We start from the raw sequence: 24,599 nt of genomic DNA, 5'->3' as shown, positions 1-24,599 counted from the left end.
CCATACTGGAAAAACTGCAACTAGTGTTTTAGTGCATTACCAGGTCAGTAGCTCCGGCCAGTGCGAACAGAGCGAGACTGAGGTTAAAGTGCTGCTGGATGATCAGATGTCCCAGAAACGGAGCCAGCACAATCCGACACACACACAAAAAGTTGGGGATTGTCCACGGGTTCTCATACTACAGAAAAATAAATCAGAAACATGCGTTACTCCATAGATCGACAGTGAGGTAGATAAATCAGAGACATGTAATAAGTGCCAACGTGGTTCCAACAGGTAAACCAGCCTAAACCTATTCCAGAAACATTTCTAAGCTCAGTATGTGTCCGACACATCAACCTACTTTTCAAGAGTGGGTTCTGATTCGATTCTTTATTTAAGAGGAGGCACACAGTTTTTTCACCCCTCATTTTTACCAACTATTAAGATTAATGAAGAACTCATAATAACCACGTTTAGAACCACCAGCGTATAATAAGATTTTAAAGAATTGTTAAAGATATCTACTGAAGAGACAGTACAGTTGAAAAATAACCTCATCCGTTTCTAAATTCCCTGTAACATACGTTTCACTTATCGGTACTGCAGTTTCACGAGCAAATATACCGACTAAAATGTCAGATCATTACAGTTCTATTGTCCTACTTTACCTGAGTTGATCCATTTCATACTTCTTTATACTTCAACTTCACAACATTTAAGAATGAAATGTTATTCTTTCTTTTCACAGCTACTTTTTCTGCACCAGACTTAATGTACAAATACAGTGTTAGATAAATCTGTCAGTTTTAACAATCCAATAACGTGCTGTAATATTTAATCATATCCCAATGAGAGAACAGTCTGCTGCAAAATGAGTATTTTCACTTTTAAAACTTGATCATTATGATAACATTGATACTTTTACTTAAAACATGTAAAGTTACAAGAGTTTGTTTTAATGGTTGTTAAGGATCTGAAGAAGTCTGTCACTGATCTGAACACAGGTCTAACAGGTGTTTGCTTTACCCCCATCTTCTCCTTCACATTCCTGCACGTGCCTGTCCCACAGTGAGGCAGATCTGTACTCACCAGCTCTTTGAACTTGAATAAACCGTGTTCCGGTACCGGACTGGCTTCATTCCCGTCCGCCACAGGGGACCTTTCCGGTGTCTCCTCGGTCTTTCCGCTGCAAAACCCACGGGCTTTGGAGGACAACAGACACCTGACCGCCGACCTCTCGTGACCTCGAAGCACGGCTTCTTGCGCGTGCCAAGGTGTCCCTTTTACCTGCTGGAGGATCCCGGTGCAGCACGCGACGCGGTTGTCAGTCCCCTTGAGAGTGAAGAACCGCGAGCCGCTAACCAGGGACTGTTTCAACCTCGCGCAGTCAGTAATAGGTGCGTGTCTGCACCGCCGCCATGACGCAGACTCGAACCAACACACGCCCGCACGCGTCGCGGGCACCGGGCCGCGGACGTTTGCTGCGTTGCGGCACAACGGAGCGGAAGTCCTCCGTAAACACAACATCATCATCTTCACGAGCCCTCCGGTACCGACCGGTCCGTCATCGTTTCCATTATAAATTCTCAGATTCTGACGATCAGAACCGACGGACTGCCAGCTCAAGCCAGCAGGCTGCCATGTTGCCGTAAACTGATCCAGCGCACGACGTCGTAAAATCCCCGGTAAGACTTTCGTTACCAAGGCTTTTATTTTGAAAGTTTTACACCATAATCATAACTTTATAGAGTTAAGCTATTAATTAAAAAGTAACTATTTTAAACAAATTAATATTATTTTTAAAGTATTATCAAACCCCGTTTTGTAGTGTAATAGTGTAAAAAACTAGAAAATGCAGAGATTTACAGGAAAATAATTATTTATTAACTGAATGTTCCTAATAAAGTGCCTACCATACAAAGAGAAACCAGAAACATTACACAATACAGAACATTTGAGAAAGAATTGAGAACCAAATACTGCACACTTGTTTTTAGATAAACATACTACACAACCAATACGGGATCATTCAGGCCGATGCCCAAAAATTTGATAATACACTGGCAACACCCCATCAGTACAAGTCTGCATTATGGTTAGGGAAAGTAATATCGGTGCTGTATCAACAGATTAATCCTAAACAAGCTTCCTGCTTCAGCTATTGCTGATTTTAAATTGGCTGCAATTTTTTTTAATGATACTTAACTGTATTCAAAAAAGTCCCCTGTGTGGAAAACAAAATGTATAAAACAACTGACGGTGAGACAGTATAATCACCTATTAAATATTTACTGAATGTAAGTATCACCACTTCTATCAGACGTTCAGAACATTGTCAAAGAAATTTGAAAAACAAAATTCAACTACACAACTTTTGTTTTACGGTAAACTTGTCTAAACCCAGATGTATTATTAAATTCTGAAAAGGTATTAGTCCCACTTAACAGGTGCAGGTACAACTAAATCTCAAGTCAGGCCCATCATGCCAGGAAATCTGAGCTCATTCAGGAAATAGTGGTTTCTGCAAGGTCCCGCAGAGAGATACCCTTTGTAAGGTTTTAGTAGTTACACAGTCTGATTGTTGGTGGTTTGGTGAAAGTGTTCTGGATAATGGGTTTCCCATAAAGTCTTTTCCTTCTTTTCTATCAAGAGAGACCCTCTTCATTCATCCCGAACACTGACCTTGTAGTGAGGTCTGCAGGAAGGAGCAGGTGTGTTTTCTGATTCTGTTGCAGCTGCCAGTGATCACACTGTCTGCAGCTGGTACAGCTTGGCTCCTTTCTTCAGCAGGAAACCCTGTTCATTCAGGGAACTCACCAGACCTTCAAAATCCATCACCTGGAGGGAATCAACCAATGACTGAATAAACTATCCAGCATGCATGCAATGATAGTTTTTAGAGTAGCACCAGGTTTTACTGCATGTATGTATAGACTCGTGGTTTGGATTACTGGGAACGTTTGTGCTGAAAGGAGTCATTTAAACCTACAGAAATCTTTCTATTATGCATCTCTTAATGTAATTCTATGTTTTTCTCATTTCCTGAGGGGTTGGTTTAGTGACTCCTACTGCATTAAGATTATGAGAAGCACCACATACTTTTCCTCAGGTGGAGTTATCATGCAACCTTGAATAAAGTCCTAACTTTTCATTTCATCCATAGCAAGTTGAAAACTAAATTATTTGATAAGCCCTACAGCTGAACTAGGGCCTTCTTGAGGTCTGCTTTATTTGCCTAGATGACAGTCCCTGTCACAGATTGCTTAAGTATCTAATTTCTCAGAGACGGTGAGTGAAAATGACATGGAGGTGTTTGTGCCTTTCAATTATGTAATTATGTAAATCTGTCCTACTGTCTTAACGTGACTGTTTTTATATAGTGCAGGTGTTTCTCAGTGCATCTGAATTCTTTCACCTTGATGTTCAGTTTGTCGGCCACAGCTCGAAGCGTCTGAAGGTCAAACTGCTTCTGACTGGTCCTCTGAGCATGCAAGTGTAGTGCGTTGACCAGTCGTTTTGCAGCGCTGCGCTGACTCATGCCTGATCCAAGCTGAGAGCGCTCAAAGTCCAGATTGCCCAGACCATCTGAGTATGTATCAGCCAGACTGCAAAACAAAACCACACATACACACACATACAGAGAGAGAGAGAGAGAAATTTACATCCCAGGACAGTACTTTCAACGTCAGGACTGCACACTTAGATTTCTTACTAGATGTCATCACAGTTATCAGTTATGTAATGGTTGTGTAGGAGTATATTGAGCTAGTATATATTTGTTTTAACTCTACAGATTTATTATGCTTCAAAATAATGTCAAGACATTTTATCATCTTTTGGAGGACTACACTGAACTTAACAGACACCATTAGCTGCCACAGGCGAGAGCAACATGTGGACAAATCCAAGTTTTCTCTGCTTAAATCTCTTAAATTAACTGTTTGAGGTTACATATACACATCAGAGAACAATTAATGGATTAGTTCATTGACAAAAAAATAATTGGCTAATTGGATAGCTGATTTATTATTTAAGCCACTTCTGATGAGTGGCTGCTTTTCTTTGTCTTATGTGATAGTAAACTGAATATCTTTAAGTTTTGGATTGTTGGTCACATCCCCTTGGACTTTGTGATTTCATTTTTCTTTATTTTCTGACAATTTATAGAGCAAACTATTAATAGATGACTTGAGGAAATAATAATCTGATTTAAATTGACAATTAAAACATTTGTTAGTTTAAGCCCTAATGCACAGAGACTCCTGTAGTGGCACCTGTGTTTCATGATGTCCACCACATCCTCAGCATCACTCTTGGTAGCTGTCTCTCTGAGCTCCAACCTGGCTCTTGCCTGCTCAAAAACAGACAGTCAACCACGTCAGTACTTGGACACTAGAGGGAAATTCATGAATGTGGAGTTGGCTTTAGCCTGAAACTATACCATCAAAAAAGAAGATGTTATCTAGTTTCTTAACCCATAGTATGTTGCTGATGGATTACACCAAACACACAGAAGCCTACCTCAGTTAGTCTAATCAAAGACTCGAGCTGTCTTGTGGTGATGGGTGTGGAATCAGCAGTGTGTGCCTGAGATCTCAGTGACAGGTAGAAGTCCTGAAGTGTCTGTGCTGCTTCAGGGGAGAGCACCGGATGGACATACTGACGAGCGTAGCTGATATACTTCCTTAATAAACAAGCTGGAATGGGATCTATAGTTTCACCTGCAGGGATCTTGACACAGATACACACATTACATAAATGCAAATGGTTTTTGACTGACATCACTGTACTGGTCGTAGAGTACGGTCTATTTTATTTTACCTGTAAACGTTCAGATAGTGGCATGTCTGAGTGTTCTAGTAGGATGGAGGTCTCTAATTCGATATCAGCCCTGGTAACTATGGCGCTGCTGGTTCTGCCTCTTCCTGCCCTGTTTGCCATAACGTGTTCTGACAGGCGGCGGTCATGTGACTCATCTGGGATGTCCAGAAGGAGGAAGACAACGTCGAATCGAGAGAGAAGAGCTGAGCCCATTCTAAAGACAAGAATGCACTATAAATACTTGTGTAAAACTACAAATAATTTACTGATTCGCTGTTGAGCTAACTTACTTCAGATTTTCAGAAACAGTTTTGCCTCTGTTGTAATGACCTCCAGTGGGGTTCGCAGCAGCTACAACTGACGTTCTGGCAGGCAGAGAGGAAACTATTCCAGCCTTAGCCAGACTCACAGACTGCTGCTCCATGGCTTCAAGCAAAGCCTGCTGCTGGTGGCCCAACTTATCAAACTCATCAATGCAGCACAGGCCTAAAGACAGCAGACAGGAGAAGAGAATAAAAAAAAGAATGAGGCCAGGAGAAGACGACAATGAGGTGGAGAAAGAAATAAAAGAGAAACAAGCAGGAGTGACAGATGGAAGGGGGGTTGAGACGTGTTTTTTGTGCAGTTCTGCAAGCTTGCAGCCCTAACAGGCAGTGAGTGCTAAGTGGAAATCATGGATCTCTAATCCTGTTGATTTCTAAGGTTTCGCTTCAAAGTGTTTTTTTTAATTCCTCTGAATTGAGAGGTCTGTCTGACTCTCCACACAAACCTGGACAACCAAGAGGCATGGTATTTTTTTCCCTTTCATTTTCACTGAATATGAAAATTACGATGATGTGATTTTTGCTGGGCTGTTCCCTTACACCTGGAGAGCATGAATTGTAGACCGGGCATCTCTGTAGCACCACAATGCTTCATTTATAATGGTATGTTGTGACATATTTTACCTTTATCAAAGAATTGCAGCCATATATTAAGATGTAGAATATATTTCGATTAACAGTTCAGCCCTAGCGCAAGGTGGTAAAGACTTTCAGCATCTGCACCATAGAGATTTTCGACAGGCAAAATCACCGCCTGGTTTGGAAACAGCACTGACTGCCTGTCAGATGTCAACTTCAGACTTAAACGTCAGTTACACCATGAGGTGCAGGACGAGGACCGAGAGAGATATAAAAGATCTCAATTACCCTTAACAACAAACTTTTCTCTCTGCTGCGGTCAGGGAAGGTTTACTGCTGCCTGAAGGTCAAAACAGAGAGTTCACAAAACAGGGTTTCCACTCTCTTTCCTACCTTGGTCAGCCAGCACCAAGGCTCCGGCCTCTAGAGCATAATCCCCTGTCCCTGCGTCCCGGGATAAACTCACCGTCAGTCCTAAAAAAAAAATTCAAAACAACAAAACACGTTTATTATGTTGTAACAGGTTTGAATAACTGTCCAGAGTAATCACCACCTGCGTATATAACTTAATTTAGGCAGAGTAGTACTTTAAGACAATTTACCCGTGGTGCTGGTGCTATTGCCACAGACATAGATTCCTCTGGGAGCCACATTACACACTGCCTACACACAGAGCACACATGAACATGTAAGTTTGCATTTACACACTGAAACTAAAACAAAATTACATTGTGCTTTTACCAATCTCTGCCAGCTGCTGGCTGCTCTGTTCAAAGTGTTTAGTGTGTTTTCTGTGTTACCTGTAACATCTGACTCTTCCCCAGTCCAGGGTCTCCCACCATCAGTATGTGTGGGTCTCCTCTAACTGGGACGCTGTTCTTGTCCATGTGTTTCTGTCTGCCTCCAAACAACACCAACGCCAGAGCAGCTTTCACCAGCTGGGGACACACAACAACACAGGATGTTGTGACTGAACTTTTATGAATTTTGACAAATCAAGGGGACAGAAAATGCTGGTTTTTTTTAGGTGTGAATGACATCGCTGTGATGAAAATGCTCACCAGGTGGCCGTAGATGGCGGGACACATTGAGCTGAAGGAGGCGAAAAAAATGACAAACACACTAAACATTTTTTAAACTGTCTCACAATGGCTCATGTTATTCAAACTCTGTGTGAGAAAATGCCATAACAGTAAACATGTAATATCGTGTAGGTAATAAATATCTTACTGTACTATGAGTCTCAGTAGGTCAGGCTGTGACTGGATCTCCTGGATGGCATACAGCTCCTTCAGACTGAACTCCTCCCCCCCAGATCGATCTTCAAGCGACCCTCTTGACCCCTGACCTGACTTGGACTGCTGACCTACACATTAACAACAAATAACACCTTATTGCTCTGTTACATAAAAAAATATAACTTTTCTACACAATTTTAGACCAACTTTAAAATGACTAAATAAAAAAACAAAGTTCAGTACCTTTAGTATTACTGACTGAAATGGCTTCAAGGTAGAGGAGGAACATACACTGATCCTTGTTCCCCCGCGAAGTCCCTGCATACAAATAATAAGTGTGAGTTTTGTGTGCTCTTTGTTTGTGGCCCCTGTGGCATTGAATGTGAAGGCAGGAGAGCACTTCTTAATTCATTTCCTCTTACCAGACATTCGTACTTAAATATGGGTTTATAGTTTATACTGTATAGATAACAATATAGTTAATAAATCTTCACATATTGGTTAACTACCAGTAAAAGGCAAACGCTTTCCCCAAACTTCCTCCCGCCCTGGTTAAAAAATGTGTGTGTTTCAGTGTGTTTGTACCATCGTTGGTAACTCTAACAATCCCTGTCACTGTAACTGTGTCTCCAGGGACGCAGCTGTCACAGAGGTCAGAGGTCAGTTGACACTCCACTGTACGCGGGATTCGTCCAGTCTCCCTCTGTTCTCCGCCCATCAACTCCTGCACCCTGAAGAAGCACAAAAAAATCATTTTAAACCAAGTATGGAAATGATGACTCAGCTCTGCATTTTTGCATTTGAATACATTCTGAGAAAAGCTGTGACTTTCCCAGAATAATCCACTTTTTAGTCGAGATAATCTGTCACAACAGCATTTTGTGCCACTGCTGATAAAAGACATTTTGCATAATAATCAGAGGCAATAACTGCCACAGTGAAACAGGATTAATTTCTAACCAAACCCATGTAACTCAGCCAGTTTCCTCCCTACTCAAACTTTCTAAGCACAGCTTATAATGACATATTTTCTGTATTTAGATATTTTCTGTTTTAATATAAGCATGCAAGTCTTCCTAGTGCCTATATTTAAATGGCAAAGCCTCTTACTTTTGATCTGAAAACATAACCTCACAGCATCTTACACAGAACACAGCTGGAGCCTATACATTACATTCTTTCCAACTGCAACAAGGATTTTAATCAATCTTGTCTCGCCAGTTTTTCACTGCTGATCGTTCAATTGTATACATTGGTACATGAAATACTTACTTGATGATTTGCCAGTCTACTGTGTGAGTAAGAGGAGAACTCCGGCTGGGGGCGAAGGAACGACTGCGACAGTCAGGCTTGATACACTAGGTGATTTAAAGACGTGTATACACACACACAAACACACACATTTAAATAACTGTTAATCTGTAAATTTAAGCAATGATGTCAAAGATGGTTATGTGTGTATGCTGAAAGGAAATTGTATGTATACAGTACTATTTGTGTATGCTAAGTTGTTGAAACATTAGCATACACTAGCTGTGTGTGGGCATACCTTGGTAGGTGTAGTGTATTTCCCATGCTGCAGTGGCAGAGACAGTGTGTTCGAGCAGACCAGGCACCTGAAGGCCATCCTGGTACACAGAGGTCTGATATTGCTCACTCTGACCACTGTTCCCCTCACACACACCAGCCGCCCAAACACACTGGCACGCAGCGTCCGCAGCGGAGTCAACGGTTCATAGTTATACAGCCTGTGGATGATTCACACAGTCATCTTGATGATCGGCAGTTGTACGGTTAGTCAAACAAACAACGGGTTGTGCTTCGCTGTGTGCATTACCTCGCGCTAATGTGAGGGATGTTGATTGGTGTAGCGACAGGAAGCTCTTCCCCTTGTAGTTCAGCAGCCTGTTTCTCCAAATCTACAGTCAGCACCTGAAAAACAAACTCACATTATATCAAACTGTAGTATTTTATCTCTCGGTGGAGCAGTTCCATGCTTTGCCTCTTAACAAACATCACAGATTAAAGTTTCAGTTCTATAGTTTCTAGATTTAGAGACATTTTCAGCATGCCTTTACACATGAAATATTAATTTATCATAACTTAGCTGTAACTTGTGGAGGAAGACGTGTGTAATAGCGGCTGTGTGTGTGTACCTGGTGAACGGCCATTCCCAAACAGTTGAGTATCACCTCTGGCTGTTCCTTCAGCTCTTTGGTCAGATCAGGAAGTGCTTTAAGCACATATTTGTCTCCAGTCAAGTCTGCATAGTCCACCAATACACTGCCCTGGCGCTCAATTTCATCCTGTGCACAAACATACAACTGAACTGAAGAAAAATGCATGTCATTGAGAGACAGACAGACAGTCAGACAACCGACCTTGTCATACAGGTGAATCTTGGAGGTGAAATATTTCTCAAACACTTTGATCTTCTCCACACTGGGTGAGCTCTCTATGAAGCCTGCACATAAAAAGACACATTGAGACATACACATTACCGACTTTGACCCATGTCTATAGCATGCTTTATCATCATGTGAAACGGAGCAATAAACACACACGTGTACCTTCTGTGAAGTAGAGTGTCCATCCTTTGTACGGACACAACACATCTAAGGTAGCCTGACAAAGGACTACAGAGGTAGACAGGCAGTTAAATTATGACACATTGTTGTAGCTTTTCATTTGCTATTTAAAACAATGTTTTTTCCCCACATTCTCTAATTATGCAGAAAAACAGAGCACATTGTTTGAGAAGCTGTCAGCAGACACAGAGATATCCTTGTTGTATTTATTTTGCAGATATATTTAAACAAAAATACATAATTTCTTCAAAGCTGGTTTATGGAAGCAAATAAAACTCACCTCTCTGATAGTTTCCTGATCCTCTTCCCGCAACACCACCTCCGCCTCTCCACCCTCTTCCTCCTCCTCCTGCTGCTGCTGCTGCTCCCCCTGAACCTCTTCCTCCTCCTCCACCTGTCGATCCTCCTCTCCATGGTCTACTCCTCCATCCTCCCCCTCCTCTCCATCCTCCTCCTCCACCACCACCACCACCTCCTCTCCATCCACCACCACCTCCTCTCCATCCTCCCCTTCCTCCTCTCCATCCACCTCTCTCCCCCCTCCATGAGCCTCTCCTAGATTCCTCTCCACTCATTACTTTCCTAAAAGAGGAGGAGTCCAGAGCAAGAATTAAAATAAATAAAAATATAAATGAGGGGGAGTGAAAAAGCCTGTTAGTAAAAAAAAACTTTAGTAATTTAAGGTTAGTTAGTAGTTATTTTACCACCCATTACATTGAAACCACGGACAAACACAACAAACACACGTCTGCCTGCTGTAACGTTATAGGAATTTTCCAACTGATCCAAAACACATTGTAAATTAAGATGTCTTCAAGTCCGCTGTAATGTTTCAGTTTGTTTAGCTAAATTAGCGTTATGTGTAATGTTAGTGACGTTCTAATAAATGTTCCCTTAGTGTTTGATACAAACCTTTAGTGTTGCCTTAGCGGTTAGTGAAATAGTTTGACGACTTACTGATGTTTACACTAAACAGGCGGCTGTCAGTTCCCTCCACTGGCGTTGAAGCCTCTTCTTCTGCTATTATGCAGCAACAGTTCTCAGGATCTCTACTGCCTCCAGAGGACATCGATGGTACTACAGATAAAAACACCATTTACCTACTCTCAACTAAAATAATGTAACTTCATATGTTCTTGCGTTTTGCATTTTAAAGAAATTGCATAAATTGAAATATACCTTCCAATTTATTATCATTATTATTATTATTTAATTCTTTGGCACTCACAGAGCCAAGTCCATTCCATGGACCTGAGGCTGCAATGAGGGTGTGATGGAGCTATTTGATGGATTATGTTCTCCTTAAAATGTGAGCAGTGCTTAGCAGGACGATCTTCTGGATTTTTTTTATCTTAATGTTACCGAGGATTTTGTTCATGTACTTTTCCATCCCGGGCGGCACGTGGTGCACTGTCGCCTCACAGCAAGAAGGTTGTGGGTTGGATCCCTGGTCATCCTGGCCTTTCTGTGTGGAGTTTGCATGTTCTCGCCGTGTCTGCGTGGGTTCTCTCTGTGATGCTTTGGCTTCCTCCCACCATCCAAAGTCCTTAGGTGTGAGTGGTTGTTTGTCTATGTGTGGCCCTGCTGGCGACCTTTCCAGGGTGTATCCCGCCTTTCGCCCGATGTCAGCTGGGATTAGCTCCAGTACTCTGTACGCAGGATAAGCGGTTGACGATGGATGGATGGACGAACTTAGAGCACCTATTACTACTGGAATTGTTGAGGTGTTCATCCCTCACATTCTTTCAATTTATATCTCCAGATCTTTATATTTGGAGAGTTTTTCTGTGGTCTTCAGGGAGGTGCATTCTTTCGGTGTGGACATGTCGATGAGCAAGTTCTCCCCCTCTTGGCCTTCACTACTATGTTGGGTCTGTTGGTCTTGGCTTATTATTATTATTATTATGATCAACCCCACTGTTAACTGTCAAAAAACAGGGGTACACTTTGATACACTTGAACAGTTTGATGTAATCCAAAACAACAGATCTGCCACGAATTCCAAATTTGGGATCATTATAATCTTCAAGGAAGGTATTATTTCAACTATGTGTTCATTACTGAGGATGAAACTAGTGGTGGTGGTGGTGGTGTATCCTATGCAGGTGTGATCTGGTGTTATATCTCATATAGTACATTTAATATAGTTACAAAGCTGTGATCTGTTTGTTTATGTCACCACATGAATCATATTCTTGCAACTTTAGGTCTGCTCAACATCCAAACCCCAGCCCCACATCAGTTTGAGAACCACTGCTACAGACTGCATAACAACAACATTTTGATTTACAACATATTTACTTTAGCAACCAGCTCATGATCTGCACAGCAAAGCATAATGGCAGTATATTGTGGTGTATTCTGTTCATTTTATTAATTTTTTTTATATTGACCTTGTAACAACCTGCCGAGGACTACAGATGAAAAATAGATAAACATATTTATATAAGTCATATTTATGTTGATGAAAAGCTGAAATGTTTCTTAATGTGCACTGTCCCTTTTAAATAAAAGCAAATGTGTGTGACAAACAAATCTCGAGGGTTGATTTAAGGTTGGTTTTAAGATATCATATATTCAAATCTTTGAATCTTTGCATGTTGATGGTTGATTTAAGGTTGGTGTAAGACCAATTGACTACTTAAGGCCTAGAATTTGTAGTAGCATTTAACACTAAAGATCTGTTATCCTGTCGAGTGTATCTCCTACGGTTCACATGTTTATCTCATAATCAGAAGGATTTTTGGAAAGTCATTTGACTCATGTGGTATTTTGATAGACTATGATCCTGCCTTTCATGAACAGGACATGTGTCTTTGAAAGCATACATGATAATAACCTAACATAGGATACTAAAAGCATATTTGGTGAGTAGCCCATTTTAAGTGAACTTTATTGAAAAAAGAAATGTTTACACAGTCCTCTGCCGCCATCTTATGGACAATTCCTGTCATTACAGTTGTTTCAGGGATGCAGTAATGGTCTCTTTTTGTCGCCCATGTCTGTCTTATGTCTCCTCTGGTTCCTTTTGCTTTTCTCTGTCTTTTACTCTCTATCTCTCACTTCCTCATAAACATACAACACACCTCCCACAGTTCTTGTCATTTTTTTTTAACTCAACAACAATGTCCACACAGACAGTATACGCACATATTAAGGAGTGATTATAACAACTGGTGAGTTCTGAATTCACACAAACACAGACTTAACAAAAGTAAGATTAAGATAAGTGACTTAAAGGGCCAGTTCTTCTAGTTGGTGGCGGTGCAACAGTTAGACGATGCAGTCACATAACCACGGACCATGCTTTCTCTATCTCTCTTTCCCTCTACCACTAACAAATTACACACACACATAAACACAATTGTACTTCTATGCTTGTGAGGACCCTCGCTGACATAAATGGACTCAAGATTAACTTTATTGTTATTGCACAAAATAGGCCTCGATAAAACAAAGTGCAGTTTAGCATCTAAGCCACAGAAAGTGCGAACACTCTAAAACTGAAATTGGTCTGCACAGAGATAAACGTATGAGAGCACACACACACACACACACACGCACACACACTCTCAAGGGAGTGGTTTGGAGGGGACAGAAAGACAGAATGAACAAGGAGAAAAATCAATACCTGAACTACTGTGGCCTGGAGTAGTTAGCGGTAATAGCAGAGGGCTGAGAGGGATGGATGCACACACACAGTGCATTGGTAAGGTCAAAACTGCTCTTGTGAAGGAAGCAGAAAAAGAAATAAAGACATAATGAGAGATATGGCTGTTTCATATCTTAGAAATGAAATAAGACCTCTTCTACCTTGTGTGTCCTGTCCCACCTCTCACACTCAGCTGTGTTAGTGATTTGATCTTTGTGATGGGTTTCGTGGAGAGAGATGGAGAAACTGAAGTTGCTGGAGGAGAGCTCCATTCAGATGGACGTGGAGACAATGAGAAGCTGTGCCACTCAGCAGGGCATTTAATCTCTACTTGATCAGCCAGCGGCAAATGTCTCACAAAATCAATGCGAAATTCAAGGCGATTTAGCAAACAAGAAGAGATCGTTTTTCAATTCGGTGCTAGAGTTCGTGCCGCTAAAGTTAAGTATGCGGTGAGTCACTGCTGCTGGGTTGTGACATGACAAGAGTGTTGATATGTTTTAAATGAGTCTGGGTGACAGGGTGAGAGACTTCATTACTAATGTGTGTGTTAGGGAGGGGACAAGTCTGTATAAAGTCAAACTATTGTTTTCTTGTTTTTTCCCCAGCAGCAATCCTCTATTTTGGTTGCTTTGCTCCTCTCCTGAAGTGTTAGGAGATGCTCCCTCTTGATGATTCAATCACTTTCTCACCTGGAGTTTGAGACTGTCGCAGTGCTTACCCACCACAAATTTGTTTGGTTTTTACTGAGTTAGAGGGTCATGATTTATAGCAGATTCACATCAGATATACATCTTTGTTCAGTTATTTGATAAAAGTCAAGACATGGCTTTGCCTGCAGGCGTCAGATAAGTGGTGAAGTCTCTGTTCAGTTTAATGTTTTACATGAGCCATAACATCTTGTCCACACAGCAGAAATACAAAAACAATGCGTTTATTTTTCAGCATATTCACTGTACTGTTATTGCAATTAAAGGAGTCCTGTTTGTGTTAGTTTCTAACTTAATAATGGTTTGGGAAAAACACTCAAGTGTAAAGGAAATTCTTGTGAGCTAGTCAATTCTTATTAATGATAAAGGTTTCCAGAAGATGTCACAATATTTATCCCTTTACTGTCCCTATAGAGTCTACGATGTATCCAGTACAAAGTCATTTACTGGCCTAAATATGTGTAACCACTTATTGGATGTTCAAATCATGTATTACATTCTAAGTGAAGACAGTCTGTCTGGAGACCTATCTTAGACTGAAGAAGAGCGTCATATCTCTTGTCCTTGGCTGTTTAGACACGCCTCATCGTGCCTTCATCATGCAACCAAAGACAAAGACAGCGGTAGACCTACTGCTAGAGAGACAGAGGTCATTCTACTTTTAAGTGAGTCGGGGCACGAATGGTAAATGACCCAGTACCTCGCCTTTTATCCATATCAAGCCCTCTTAGAAAAATCCCCTCACAGAAAGCATTAAAATGTGAAGTGCAATATCCATGGGTTCGAGATGGCTCCCCACAAGTGTTGCGTGTTGCCAAGAGAAATTGATCTGTCAAACCTTTTTCCATTTCGTTTTTAACATCTTTCTCTGCGGAAAACACCGTGTGCGGAAACTTATTGTGAGAAGTGGCCGGAGATTGTTCAGAAAACACAAGAGCTTAACAGGAAGTACAGTCTTTGTTAGTACAGCTGCAGGAAGGGTGAAATGGTCAAAGACAAAAACGGTAAATCCCGAGCTGGGAAGATGATATAGTTCATATTTGTAGCTAGACCATTTACCAACACATGCTCTGTTACACTCAAGTGAAGACAGATCACTGTTTTAACAGCCTGTAACTTTTCTGTTTTGGTTCATCAGTAAGGTTTCCAGCCACAGCAGGCAGCAGTTTTGAGCAAAAAAGCCATAAAAACTGACTGCATGCTACCTGCTCAGCACCAAATAGCAGACAGACAGAGTTAGTGACCAGCTGGTGAAAATAGTGGAGTATTCAGCAGGTTAAGATCCAGATATTTCACTCAGGAGTATGTGGAAAACAAAATAGAGCTAACAGAATAGCCAGAAACGTGACTTTAAATAAATGTTAATGTTGCTCCATGTCTGCTGCTTGTTTGCATGGCCCCAAAGTGGCCAAACAAATGCATGTTTAAAACAACTGTGTAGAATTATTCTGATTTTTTGTTTGTAAAAAATGATACAGTCCCAATAAAAAAGGATGAAAATTAAGAAGGAGACTGCCAGTGTCTTTAGGGCACCAAAGCCCAAAAATATCAAATCCTACATTGTGATAGAAATTGCTCTGTTTTGTTTTTACATTTTATATTTGTATAAATTAACAAGACACATCATGTAAAGTAGACAGGCTTGGAGCTGTATTTCCTTTTGACTGAGCAACCAGTCTTTGTCCAAAGCTAGGCTAAATATGCCCCTGGACTATTTCTGCACTGTGGACAGAAACTGTCTCTAAACTGTCAGAGATGCACCAGACGGTCACATTGTTTCTTTAATATAACCCCAATCAAATGCTGATGCTGAATGTAACTGCAAAAAACAAAATGGAGGAAAATAATTTTCCCCAGTTAGACAGCTGTCCCAAATCCACAGAATAGGTCCACTCCGCAGCAAAAGCTCACACCATTAAATGTGAAATAACCGCCAAACAAGCACAAACACTCAAAGAGCACTCCACAAAAAATACACACACACACACACACACACACACACACCATTAAATGTGAAATAACCACCAAATAACACAAGCACACACAAAAGTAAAAAATACCAGCCCACACACACACAATCTGGAAAAAGTTGCTCTGGCAATTTGCTGTCGAGTCCTGTTGACATTTCTGTCTCCTCTGCTAGCCACCAGACTACAATTACAGATGGAAGCGTTTCAGCTGTTATCTGAGAGTAACATACGCATGAAGACAGCAGCAGTGACTTCGAAACACAGAAAGTGAAACCTGCCCCTTACGGCCCTCTGCGAGCAGCAGCAGCTCTTTACTTAGCTTAACTCAGAGCTTAACCTCTGCAATTTAAACACAAAATTACTCTTATGACACGTTTTTGCTCTCTGCTGTGTTTAAAAGAGAGACGCATAATGATCTCTCCTTTTCACTCCGAGGAGTGAAGAAGAGCAATAATGACCTCTGCTACTTCTTGTCTCCTGTCTCTCTTTCTGTCTCCCAGCAACGCTAAAAGGCCAATGAACGAATGTCTGTCAAATTTTTTGCACTCTCTTTATTTTGCATTTTTCCTTTCAACATCCTAGTCATTAAGAGTTAACTGCACACACAAGCACATCCCAAAAACATTTGTGTAACCCTACCCAACCTAACATACACACACACACATATGAACACAGAGAAGCGCTTATGAACGGAAACTAAATGTTTAACATTGCTGTGCAAAGACTCAGTAATATTTCAGTTAAACATCTATATTGACACACTGTATGAGAGTGTGTGTTTTATGACTACATATTATCTCTGAACCCCAGTGGGTCTGTTTCTCCGTCTCAACTAATTTGTGTTTTTACTGCACACTGATGGACTATTATGAAACACACACATACACACATAAAGTCATAGTAGTCGTAAGTGTGTACAGCGTGTGGGTGGTTAGGGAAATGTGTGTCAACTTAGCCAGAGTTTCTTTCAAATCATATGTTTCAAGCGGTGAGGATAGATTGGTTTTAACTGAATATGTGAAACGAGCCCCTGCGAAACTCATTCAATTAGATTTTTACATTTCCCAAGAGGCTGTAATTAGCTCACAACCAGTGCCACTTTACAAGACCCAGATTACAATTGCAGAGCTGGAATGAAATGCACAATTAGCATTACATTGTATAGATTTTGGAGGGAAATGTAAACATGTCACTCACAGTAATCGTTGGCTGTTAATGAGTTTGATATTCTTCAACAATTACACTTCTAATTGAATCCTTTGTCTGAAAACAGCTTCTCTAGACAAGGTTTGCTAAAGAGTGTGGGGGAAAGATGTGGGAGGACTTTTATTTCAAAAGCTTAAGCTTCTAAAGCTTAGTAAAAGTGTAATACTAAGTTAGATGAGAAGTGTGATACCACTCTCATATCTGTTAAGCACGGAGGCAATTAGCCTAGAATGAAGACTGGAAACAAACAACAGCACAGGCATATTTTTGAAGTTTGGAGAAAGCCGGGCCAGCTGTTCCCCCCGCCTTCAGTCTTTACACTAAGATAGTTTAATGTCTGCCCAGCTCTGCCTCATAACAGACATGAGAGTATTGTTAAAAAAGAAAGCAAATACGCTCATTTCTGCTTTTAACCTATTCTTTTAAAAGACTTGGAAACTTGCACACAGTGCTTTTGTTTCTGATTCATCTGGATGTTAGCTAGATTTGTGGATTGCGGATGATTTTGAATTTGTGGCCTGTCTCATGTTGTTGTAAGGTATTTGCTATTTTTTTGGCCAGGCCGGATTGTAATCACTATCTCCCCCCGGTTAACCTCTTAAATAAACACAAGTAGCACAGCCGTAGTAACGACCATAATGACTGTCGTTACCACAGCCAGGAGCACTAACAAACCAGCGGTATTGATTATCTTGACAAACGACCCCACAGAAGTTAATTGTCTCTTGGATGGGGGACGAAGCATCTTCTAGTATCTTCAATCAAGTCCAGTTGCCCTTGACTTTAACCTTCTTTGGGAAAATCTTGTGGAGTTACCAGTTATGCAATGGAAATGTGGGAAATTTGTTTAAAATTGTCAACTGCTTGATGACCGTTAACAACATGGAGTCTTGGATTTTAAAGTCACTCAATGCAAACATCATCCCAGCCAAGGGCGTCACTTTGTGTTAAAAAGTGGTGGGGATATAAGGGCTCAGAGTAGGGGCGTGATTATACAAGACATGACGATGCACGAGAATGAATTGGAGCATTAAACACTTAATTTCCTGCATTCTTGAGACATTTTCTTCTCCAATTTATGGTGAAAATGTCTATTTATGTAAGGGAAACAAAAAATTTAGCTTGAAGGTGACAATTCATAAATCTAAAAATATAACAGTATATAATGCAGTAATCAGCAGCTTGTTTATTTTAGCTAGTTACTTTTTTGGACAATGCACATTTGTTACTTATATTATTTAAATTTAATTGAATGATTTCTCATTTGTTAGTTAACTTGGTTTTAACTAAGTTCTTGGTGCAAGCTATTTTCAGGACATTTTTAATAAATGCTTTCAAAAAGTAATGGGGACAAAATCAACCATTTCAAAATGTGGTGGGGACATGTCCCCAGCGTCCCCAGTGTAAATCCCACCTATGATCCCAACTAGCTATCCACCTACTCTAATCTGTAACATAGGCAGTGTTAGTAAAATGACACTGCAGGTTTAGCTTAATTAATATGATAAACAGTGTTATTGGCCCAGACTGGATCATCAAACTTTGAAGCTCATGTTGCTTAAACAATGATTTTTGTGATGTGTTCACTGCTGGTGTGTAATTCAGATAACCTATAGAGACCAGTGAAATTACCCCGTGCATTATTTGCCTTTGTGCTGTTTCTTTGGTTGTCATGGTCAGGGGTGTTGGACTGGTGGTGGTGGGGTTAATACTGACCATACTGGGAGGGCCCATAAAGATACTAGAACTAATAGCTGTGGATGCTGGGAGTATACTTATGTACAGGGCCCAGATTTTTGTGCGACGCCTCTTGTCATGGTTTCACAGTTCAACCGTCAGCCATCAGCTCTGGCGACAGTCGTGAATAGCCATAGCCAGTTTATGCTGGGAACAACAGACTAACAAACAACCACTTGCCGTCTGAAAGCACCTTTAAAGGTTTAAAGAATAACTGGATAGAAGGGGTTAAATAAAAGCATGTGTAGTCAAGAGATGCGAACAGGAGATTTAACAAGAAACTAGTGTTGTTTTGAAGAAAGAAACCTCATGCTCATTATGAGTGCGTGGACGTGACAAAGTTTGTACGGTTTCGAGGGATTACTACTTTCTTTCATTTCTCCCTGTGGGTGTCAGGTGATTGACACTAAGCAGAGCGTTACTTAATCCACACACTGATATTTTAAAAAGGCTCAACATGGGCACCGTGAAATAATGATGAATAAGAAACTTTGACAAAAATAAATTAGTACTTCATAGTTGGCGAGATGGATTATCGAGCTTGGGCAATTTTCAATCTGTGGAAGTTGTTTTTCACACTTTACAAGAATAAATGACTTTCTTGTGAAGCTATAAGAAATGAATCTGGATTTCTCCACCTGCACTGACGGTGTACAGAGAACAGCAGGGAGAATGTAAAGGAAACAACAAGTATGAAATTTAAAAGTCATGTGATTTTACAGAGAAGTTAAACATACAGTCATAAATAAAATAGAGACAGAACTGTGTGAACAAAAAGCCTCAGGTCACAATCCACAGTCTTGAAAAATCATCACATAAACATGCTAATCACATTCTCTAATGAATGCTGAACTGTAATGTCAGGAAATTAAACACCGGTTTAGTCAGAACTATGCTTTTAATCATAATTCTTTTTTAAATGTATTACATGAAAATGCCAATGGCATCAAGATGAAGCCAGAAAGAAAATGAAGTGCAATGAAGAGGACTAAAAGCGAAAAGAGTCCAACATCCTGTACAGTCCATCAGTCAGACTTCTCAGCCTTCACCAAATGACCCGTTCAATCACATCTCCTCACTGAGGACATGACAGCATCCATCAGTCCAGATCAAGCCAAATATCTTTACAGCACAAGTTAGTGAAGTATTACGAGCATGATTTAAAAACAATAAAGAGGCATAAAAACAGCGGTACTACAAAACGGTCAAACATTATATTAGGTCAGTGAAAGTCTAAATTACGGCTAATGAACCTAATCATATGCACCAATGAACAAGTTTTGGAGATAATCCCATTGTTCATTGTTAAACTGCATACTGCGCTGCTGCATTGATTTCTCATTCTGAGAGAAGAGACATGAGATCACCTGCATTGTGTTACCTTCTAGAAACATGCTTGTATTTATGTTTCCCAATGCCAGCCCAAGATATGACGGCCTGAGCTTTATTTTCAAGGTGCTGAGAAGAACATTAGACTGGTGACAACACGGAGGCTTACAGGTAAAGCTTGATTTAGTTTGTACAATGTCAGTGATATTTGTCAACATGTCCTCCAAACTAAGACGCCAAATACAGTACATCATTTTAACGGCTTTCCAAAATGACCCACGTTTTCTGATCTGACACTGCTTTTAGCTTGATACGATTTGTCCATGTTTTCCAAAACTGTTACAAATCACAGATACAAAAATATTCATATTAACATTTTTGATCTCCCATTGGTACGGTTTGGTTGTGTTTAGGCAAAAAAAACTACTTTGTTTAGGTTAGAGAACATTCAGTCAAGATTAAAAGAAGACGGAAGGATTGCGGACATGCTTAAGAGAAATCAAGGTTGACTTTCGGAAGGAAACTGGCTGCTGTTGAATATATTTTATTTAGCATTTAGCCATGATGTTTGAATATTCCATATTCTTAGCTTGATAACTACTAAATATGAGGGTAATGTCCAACATGTTTATTAGAACAGAGGTTCTGTGTTCTCAATCAGGCTGTCGCTGTCATGCTGCTGCCTTCACATTTTTGTAAAGAACACAGACACACTTCACATTGTGCAAAGACACACACCTAGCCAGGAAGGCCGGAGGGGAAGTTTGGGTGACGACTATGATTCCAAATGAATTAGATATCCAAACGAGAGACAATGAGGCCTTGGATTCTCACATAAAGCTGAAAGCACCTAAAGCCAGGGTCGATAGGAGTAAACCAAGCATAAGGGAAGAAAACTAGATTTAGAAGGCTGTAACCCTGAAGGTCAGCATGTGATGGCACCCACAGCACACAAACCTGTGTGTATGTGTTAATGTTGACCAAGTGTGAGATTGTTTTAGGCACAAACATTTTTTCGAATATCAAGATGATGTCTCTTTATACAGATGATAAATTTTTCGATCCAGGAAAGCAGCTTTTTTTGTTGAATCGATCCCAAGGCAAACAATAGAAATGTGGTGTTCACATTACAAAGTAAATGAACAGGAACATGCACAACTTTGATTGTCCAACACTTTGCTGGACATTGCGTTGTGATCTGGCAATAGTTGAGCCAGGTCCAACTTTTTTAGGCCTACTACTGCAGCTGGGGGCTCTCCGCAGCGCAACGCAACTTTCTAAATTGTTTCCTCACACGGAGAAAAGAAAGGTCAGGTCGCAAACACAGCCGCAACTGTTGTGTGAAGCGTAATTGTAGAAAAATGTCTACATATGATAATAATAATAATAATAATAATAATTATGATTATAATAATAAGACAAGCATGCCTGATACTTTCACAGTCAGCCCCAGGCCAACATGCTTGCAGCTATTAATGATTCAGCAGTAAGAATCACAGTCTGTTCCCCCCCGTCCCGGGGAAAAAAACTGAGCTCCCCCTAAAGCTATGGAATAGTTTGCACACTGCTGCACACACATCATGGGTCCCAACTTGCATGTGGCTTAATGTGAGTGTGCATGCATCATGTATTGTGTGATATGTGTGTAGTGTTTGTGACAGAGAGTGAGGCAAGACAAGCCATTCCTGAGGAGGTGGTTGTCTTTCTGTGGGGCCACTTGTGTGTCTAAACGAATGACTGAATAAACTGTTTGTGTATTGATTTCTAGAGGCCCTCTCTTGTCTCTTTCTTGACGGTCCAAACTTGTCAGCTCCTTCGCTTTGGCAATGAAAGCCTTTGTTAAAACAAACAACAACTGCAAACTATTTCTGCCTCTGGAAACTATGCTGCCTGTTAGTTGAAGGTAAACACATCATGGGTGTTTTGTACTAGGAGCAAGTAGCAGATTTCTCTGCTCAGGGCCTTGAAAGCAGCAGGGTATTTATTTTTGTCTTGGTGACAGAGAAGCAGACATCTTGTTTTGTGTGTAAAGCTGGGGGACTGGCAAGCACCAGCATTGTCACACTCAGTGACTGTCTCTGATGCAACTAACCCCTGTTTCCATTAAAAAACACCAGTAGCTAATAGACCTCCATCTGTGCCAGCTAACCAGACCTGGGAGGCCTCAAGGGATCAGTATGTGTGTAAGTAGACTTTCTGTCTCTAGGACTAGAGAGTAACAGGGCCGCCACCTTCAGGGACCTTTTTTATTACAGCTAATAGAGCAGAAGAGATGCTGGTTAACAAGCCTGTGGACCAGCGCCGATCTCCAGCCTTTACCCAGAGAATCCTTTGTTTTCAGGAAAGTGACCGTGTGGTTAACTTTCCTTAAAGCAGCGAGCCATTCGTTTGGTAACATGCAGTGGAGAAACAATGACAAAATAAATTGTATCGCACAGTTTAATGGTAGATGGTTCTTTAACATAAATCTGATGAGGATGGCTGCAGTGGCTAATTGGCAAAGAGCAGAAATTATGTTTTTCATGTCTGGAAAACCTTATTTTCTTTAAATTAGGCCAAGTACACTTAACGTTTCCTCAAGTAAATAATTAATGTAAATTATTAGTAATTATATATTTTAAATACATTGAGTTTAGGATGTTATTTCTTGCAAAACAGTAGTATCTGTGCTACATAGGCTAAATGAGACATGTCCTCATTTAAACTTAAGCTATCATGAGCAGAAGTTCTTTATTTGGTGATGCAAAAAATCTGAAGAAAAAAAAATCCATTGTAATTTGAGTCAGAGAAATATTTGTTTCAGGACATGGCCTTTCTGTTTGAAACAACATTGCTGAAGGCCAAGAGCAGAAATATTTCTTGACCTTATTGTTTTCTGAATTCTGTTGTGAAAGAGAAATATTTGGAATCGATTTCTTTATTTACAATTCTTCTGCCCTTGAGTCTTTCACTCTGTTCCACGTGTCTTTGGTTTGAATCTTGTTAAGTGGTTTGGTTCCAGGAACACTAATTCTACAGTCTTTAATAATTAACAAAGAATCAAAAATACAGCCTGTACATAAGGACGGTTTTAGGGTAATAGCAGGTGACTGTTGTAATGTAGGCATTCAACTTGCTGGTTGTGTACAAAGTGTAGAAGATCTGCATTTCAATTGCATAAAAAGTGTACAAATTAATATAAAATGTGCACACATAATGTATTATTTGTAGAGCTATTGCAGCTATAATAACAACTGAAACTTCAGGCTGCCAGTGAGTACCATTAACAAATAAATGAGTGTAACAATTAGCATTGTATTAAAAAAAAACTGGTTTATAACATGTGTCAGGACTTGACTTAACACATTCTGAAAGTAAAGGTATAAGTCAGCTGTAAACAGCTGTAACAAGGGGCAAATATGTATATTATGTGCTAAAATGTCTGTATCTCTTTTACTTGAAATTTAAGCTTTGAACTACACCGAAAGGACAAGGATAAATCTGGTGATATATCTTCTTCCTCTGAGCCATAGAGCTTCACTGTTGTCCAAAAACTGTTAAAAACACATCAGTAAGCCTCACTGTTGCACTGTGTGACATGATCCTTCATCACCATGAACACACACATTGTAATTTATTTTGACTCAGTCCTACACCGTTCTGCTGCTGGAAATACTCTCTTGAGAACCAAATGTGGATTCATACGCAGCTTAAAATAGTCACCAACAAATGCACTATTTACTCCAGTCTGTTTGTAAAAAACACCATTGTCCAGCTGTTTAACAGAAATGAAAATATTTACATTTGTATATATATATATTTATATATCGGCTAATGTTACCATACTGTTTTTGGTCTTTTCAGTAGTTTTGTGGACACTATCAAAATTAACAGCAGCCTTGTCCTCTACTGTAAATACACTGATGAGGTGAATTCAGGTCAATATAAACCTAAGATTAGGGAACAAGATGCAAACTGATTGTTAATTAATCTTTGAGGACAAATGAGGACTATGAAACGATGATAATAATTTATAAAGATGTTGATAACATTGTGAAATTCATTCTCATCTCATCTGTAAGTCTTAAAAACATCAGACATCTCACTATGTAGATTCCTGTTTCCCTGTCTTAACATCAGAGCCTTAAAATCTGTGAAGCTGTAATCCTGAACCCTTCATCTGTTCCGGTTTTGTTCAGCAGGCTTCCCTCGTTCCTCCTGTGATGGAGCAGAGCAGCTTGTTTCGGCTGCACGGTGAATCATGAATGCTGACTAAGTCTCCTCTTGTTCCACGTTAAGAGTGTCTGATAAATGCATGCACTAAATGCTTCTTCAGAGTGATCCTAAGTGGTGTGAAGCAGAGGAAGCTCGCGCAGAGGCGCATAGCGGTATGAATTATCTGAAATAAGTTGTGTGGTTCCATTCTGTTTGTTTGTGGTTATAGCTTTGAACTGTGCCAGGCTCCTACGGGTGCTTTCAGATACC

The 24,599-nt window shown here is 40.3% G+C and overlaps 2 protein-coding genes and 1 long non-coding RNA gene across 3 annotated transcripts in view; 1 reads left to right on the top strand and 2 right to left on the bottom strand.

The window, feature by feature from the left end:
* Positions 1-1,650, bottom strand: part of crls1 (cardiolipin synthase 1) — an 8,062-nt gene extending 6,412 nt beyond the window's left edge. The window contains exons 1-2 of the mRNA XM_046064886.1: positions 1,072-1,650; positions 41-178 (exon numbers count right to left, since the gene is read on the bottom strand). Of these exons, the coding sequence (XP_045920842.1) occupies positions 41-178; positions 1,072-1,515 (582 nt within the window). The 5' untranslated portion in view covers positions 1,516-1,650. The remainder of the gene's footprint in view (positions 1-40; positions 179-1,071) is intronic.
* LOC123980480 lies at positions 1,036-3,144 on the top strand. Its single transcript, XR_006827509.1, has 2 exons — positions 1,036-1,667; positions 2,633-3,144. It is a non-coding gene; the product is annotated as an uncharacterized LOC123980480 (long non-coding RNA).
* mcm8 (minichromosome maintenance 8 homologous recombination repair factor) lies at positions 1,844-10,121 on the bottom strand. Its single transcript, XM_046064885.1, has 20 exons — positions 9,812-10,121; positions 9,514-9,579; positions 9,325-9,407; positions 9,100-9,249; positions 8,781-8,875; positions 8,493-8,691; positions 8,216-8,301; positions 7,529-7,674; positions 7,187-7,261; positions 6,936-7,071; positions 6,767-6,797; positions 6,506-6,643; positions 6,308-6,368; positions 6,099-6,179; positions 5,094-5,289; positions 4,804-5,017; positions 4,504-4,713; positions 4,257-4,333; positions 3,398-3,587; positions 1,844-2,820 (listed from the first exon to the last, which is right to left on the bottom strand). The coding sequence occupies exons 1-20, from the start codon at positions 10,104-10,106 to the stop codon at positions 2,728-2,730; spliced, it is 2,622 nt and encodes an 873-aa protein (XP_045920841.1). The 5' UTR covers positions 10,107-10,121; the 3' UTR covers positions 1,844-2,727.
* Between the last annotated feature and the right edge of the window lie 14,478 nt (positions 10,122-24,599).

This window comes from Micropterus dolomieu, linkage group LG12 (assembly GCF_021292245.1).
Source record: "Micropterus dolomieu isolate WLL.071019.BEF.003 ecotype Adirondacks linkage group LG12, ASM2129224v1, whole genome shotgun sequence".
In the NCBI taxonomy this organism is placed as follows: domain Eukaryota; kingdom Metazoa; phylum Chordata; class Actinopteri; order Centrarchiformes; family Centrarchidae; genus Micropterus; species Micropterus dolomieu.
Note: the sequence above shows the minus strand (reverse complement) of the source record. Positions and strands in the feature narration are given on the sequence as shown.

What these genes read in the sequence shown, in the direction of transcription:
- mcm8 (XM_046064885.1), bottom strand. Translation starts at nt 10,106, where the DNA reads ATGAGTGGAGAGGAATCTAGGAGAGGCTCATGGAGGGGGGAGAGAGGT. An exon ending in ATCCCTCACATTAGCGCGAG is followed by an intron (nt 8,692 to 8,780) that starts GTAATGCACACA and finishes AATCATCCACAG; the next exon opens with GCTGTATAACTATGAACCGT. An exon ending in GGAAGAGTCAGATGTTACAG is followed by an intron (nt 6,369 to 6,505) that starts GTAACACAGAAA and finishes CTCTGTGTGTAG; the next exon opens with GCAGTGTGTAATGTGGCTCC.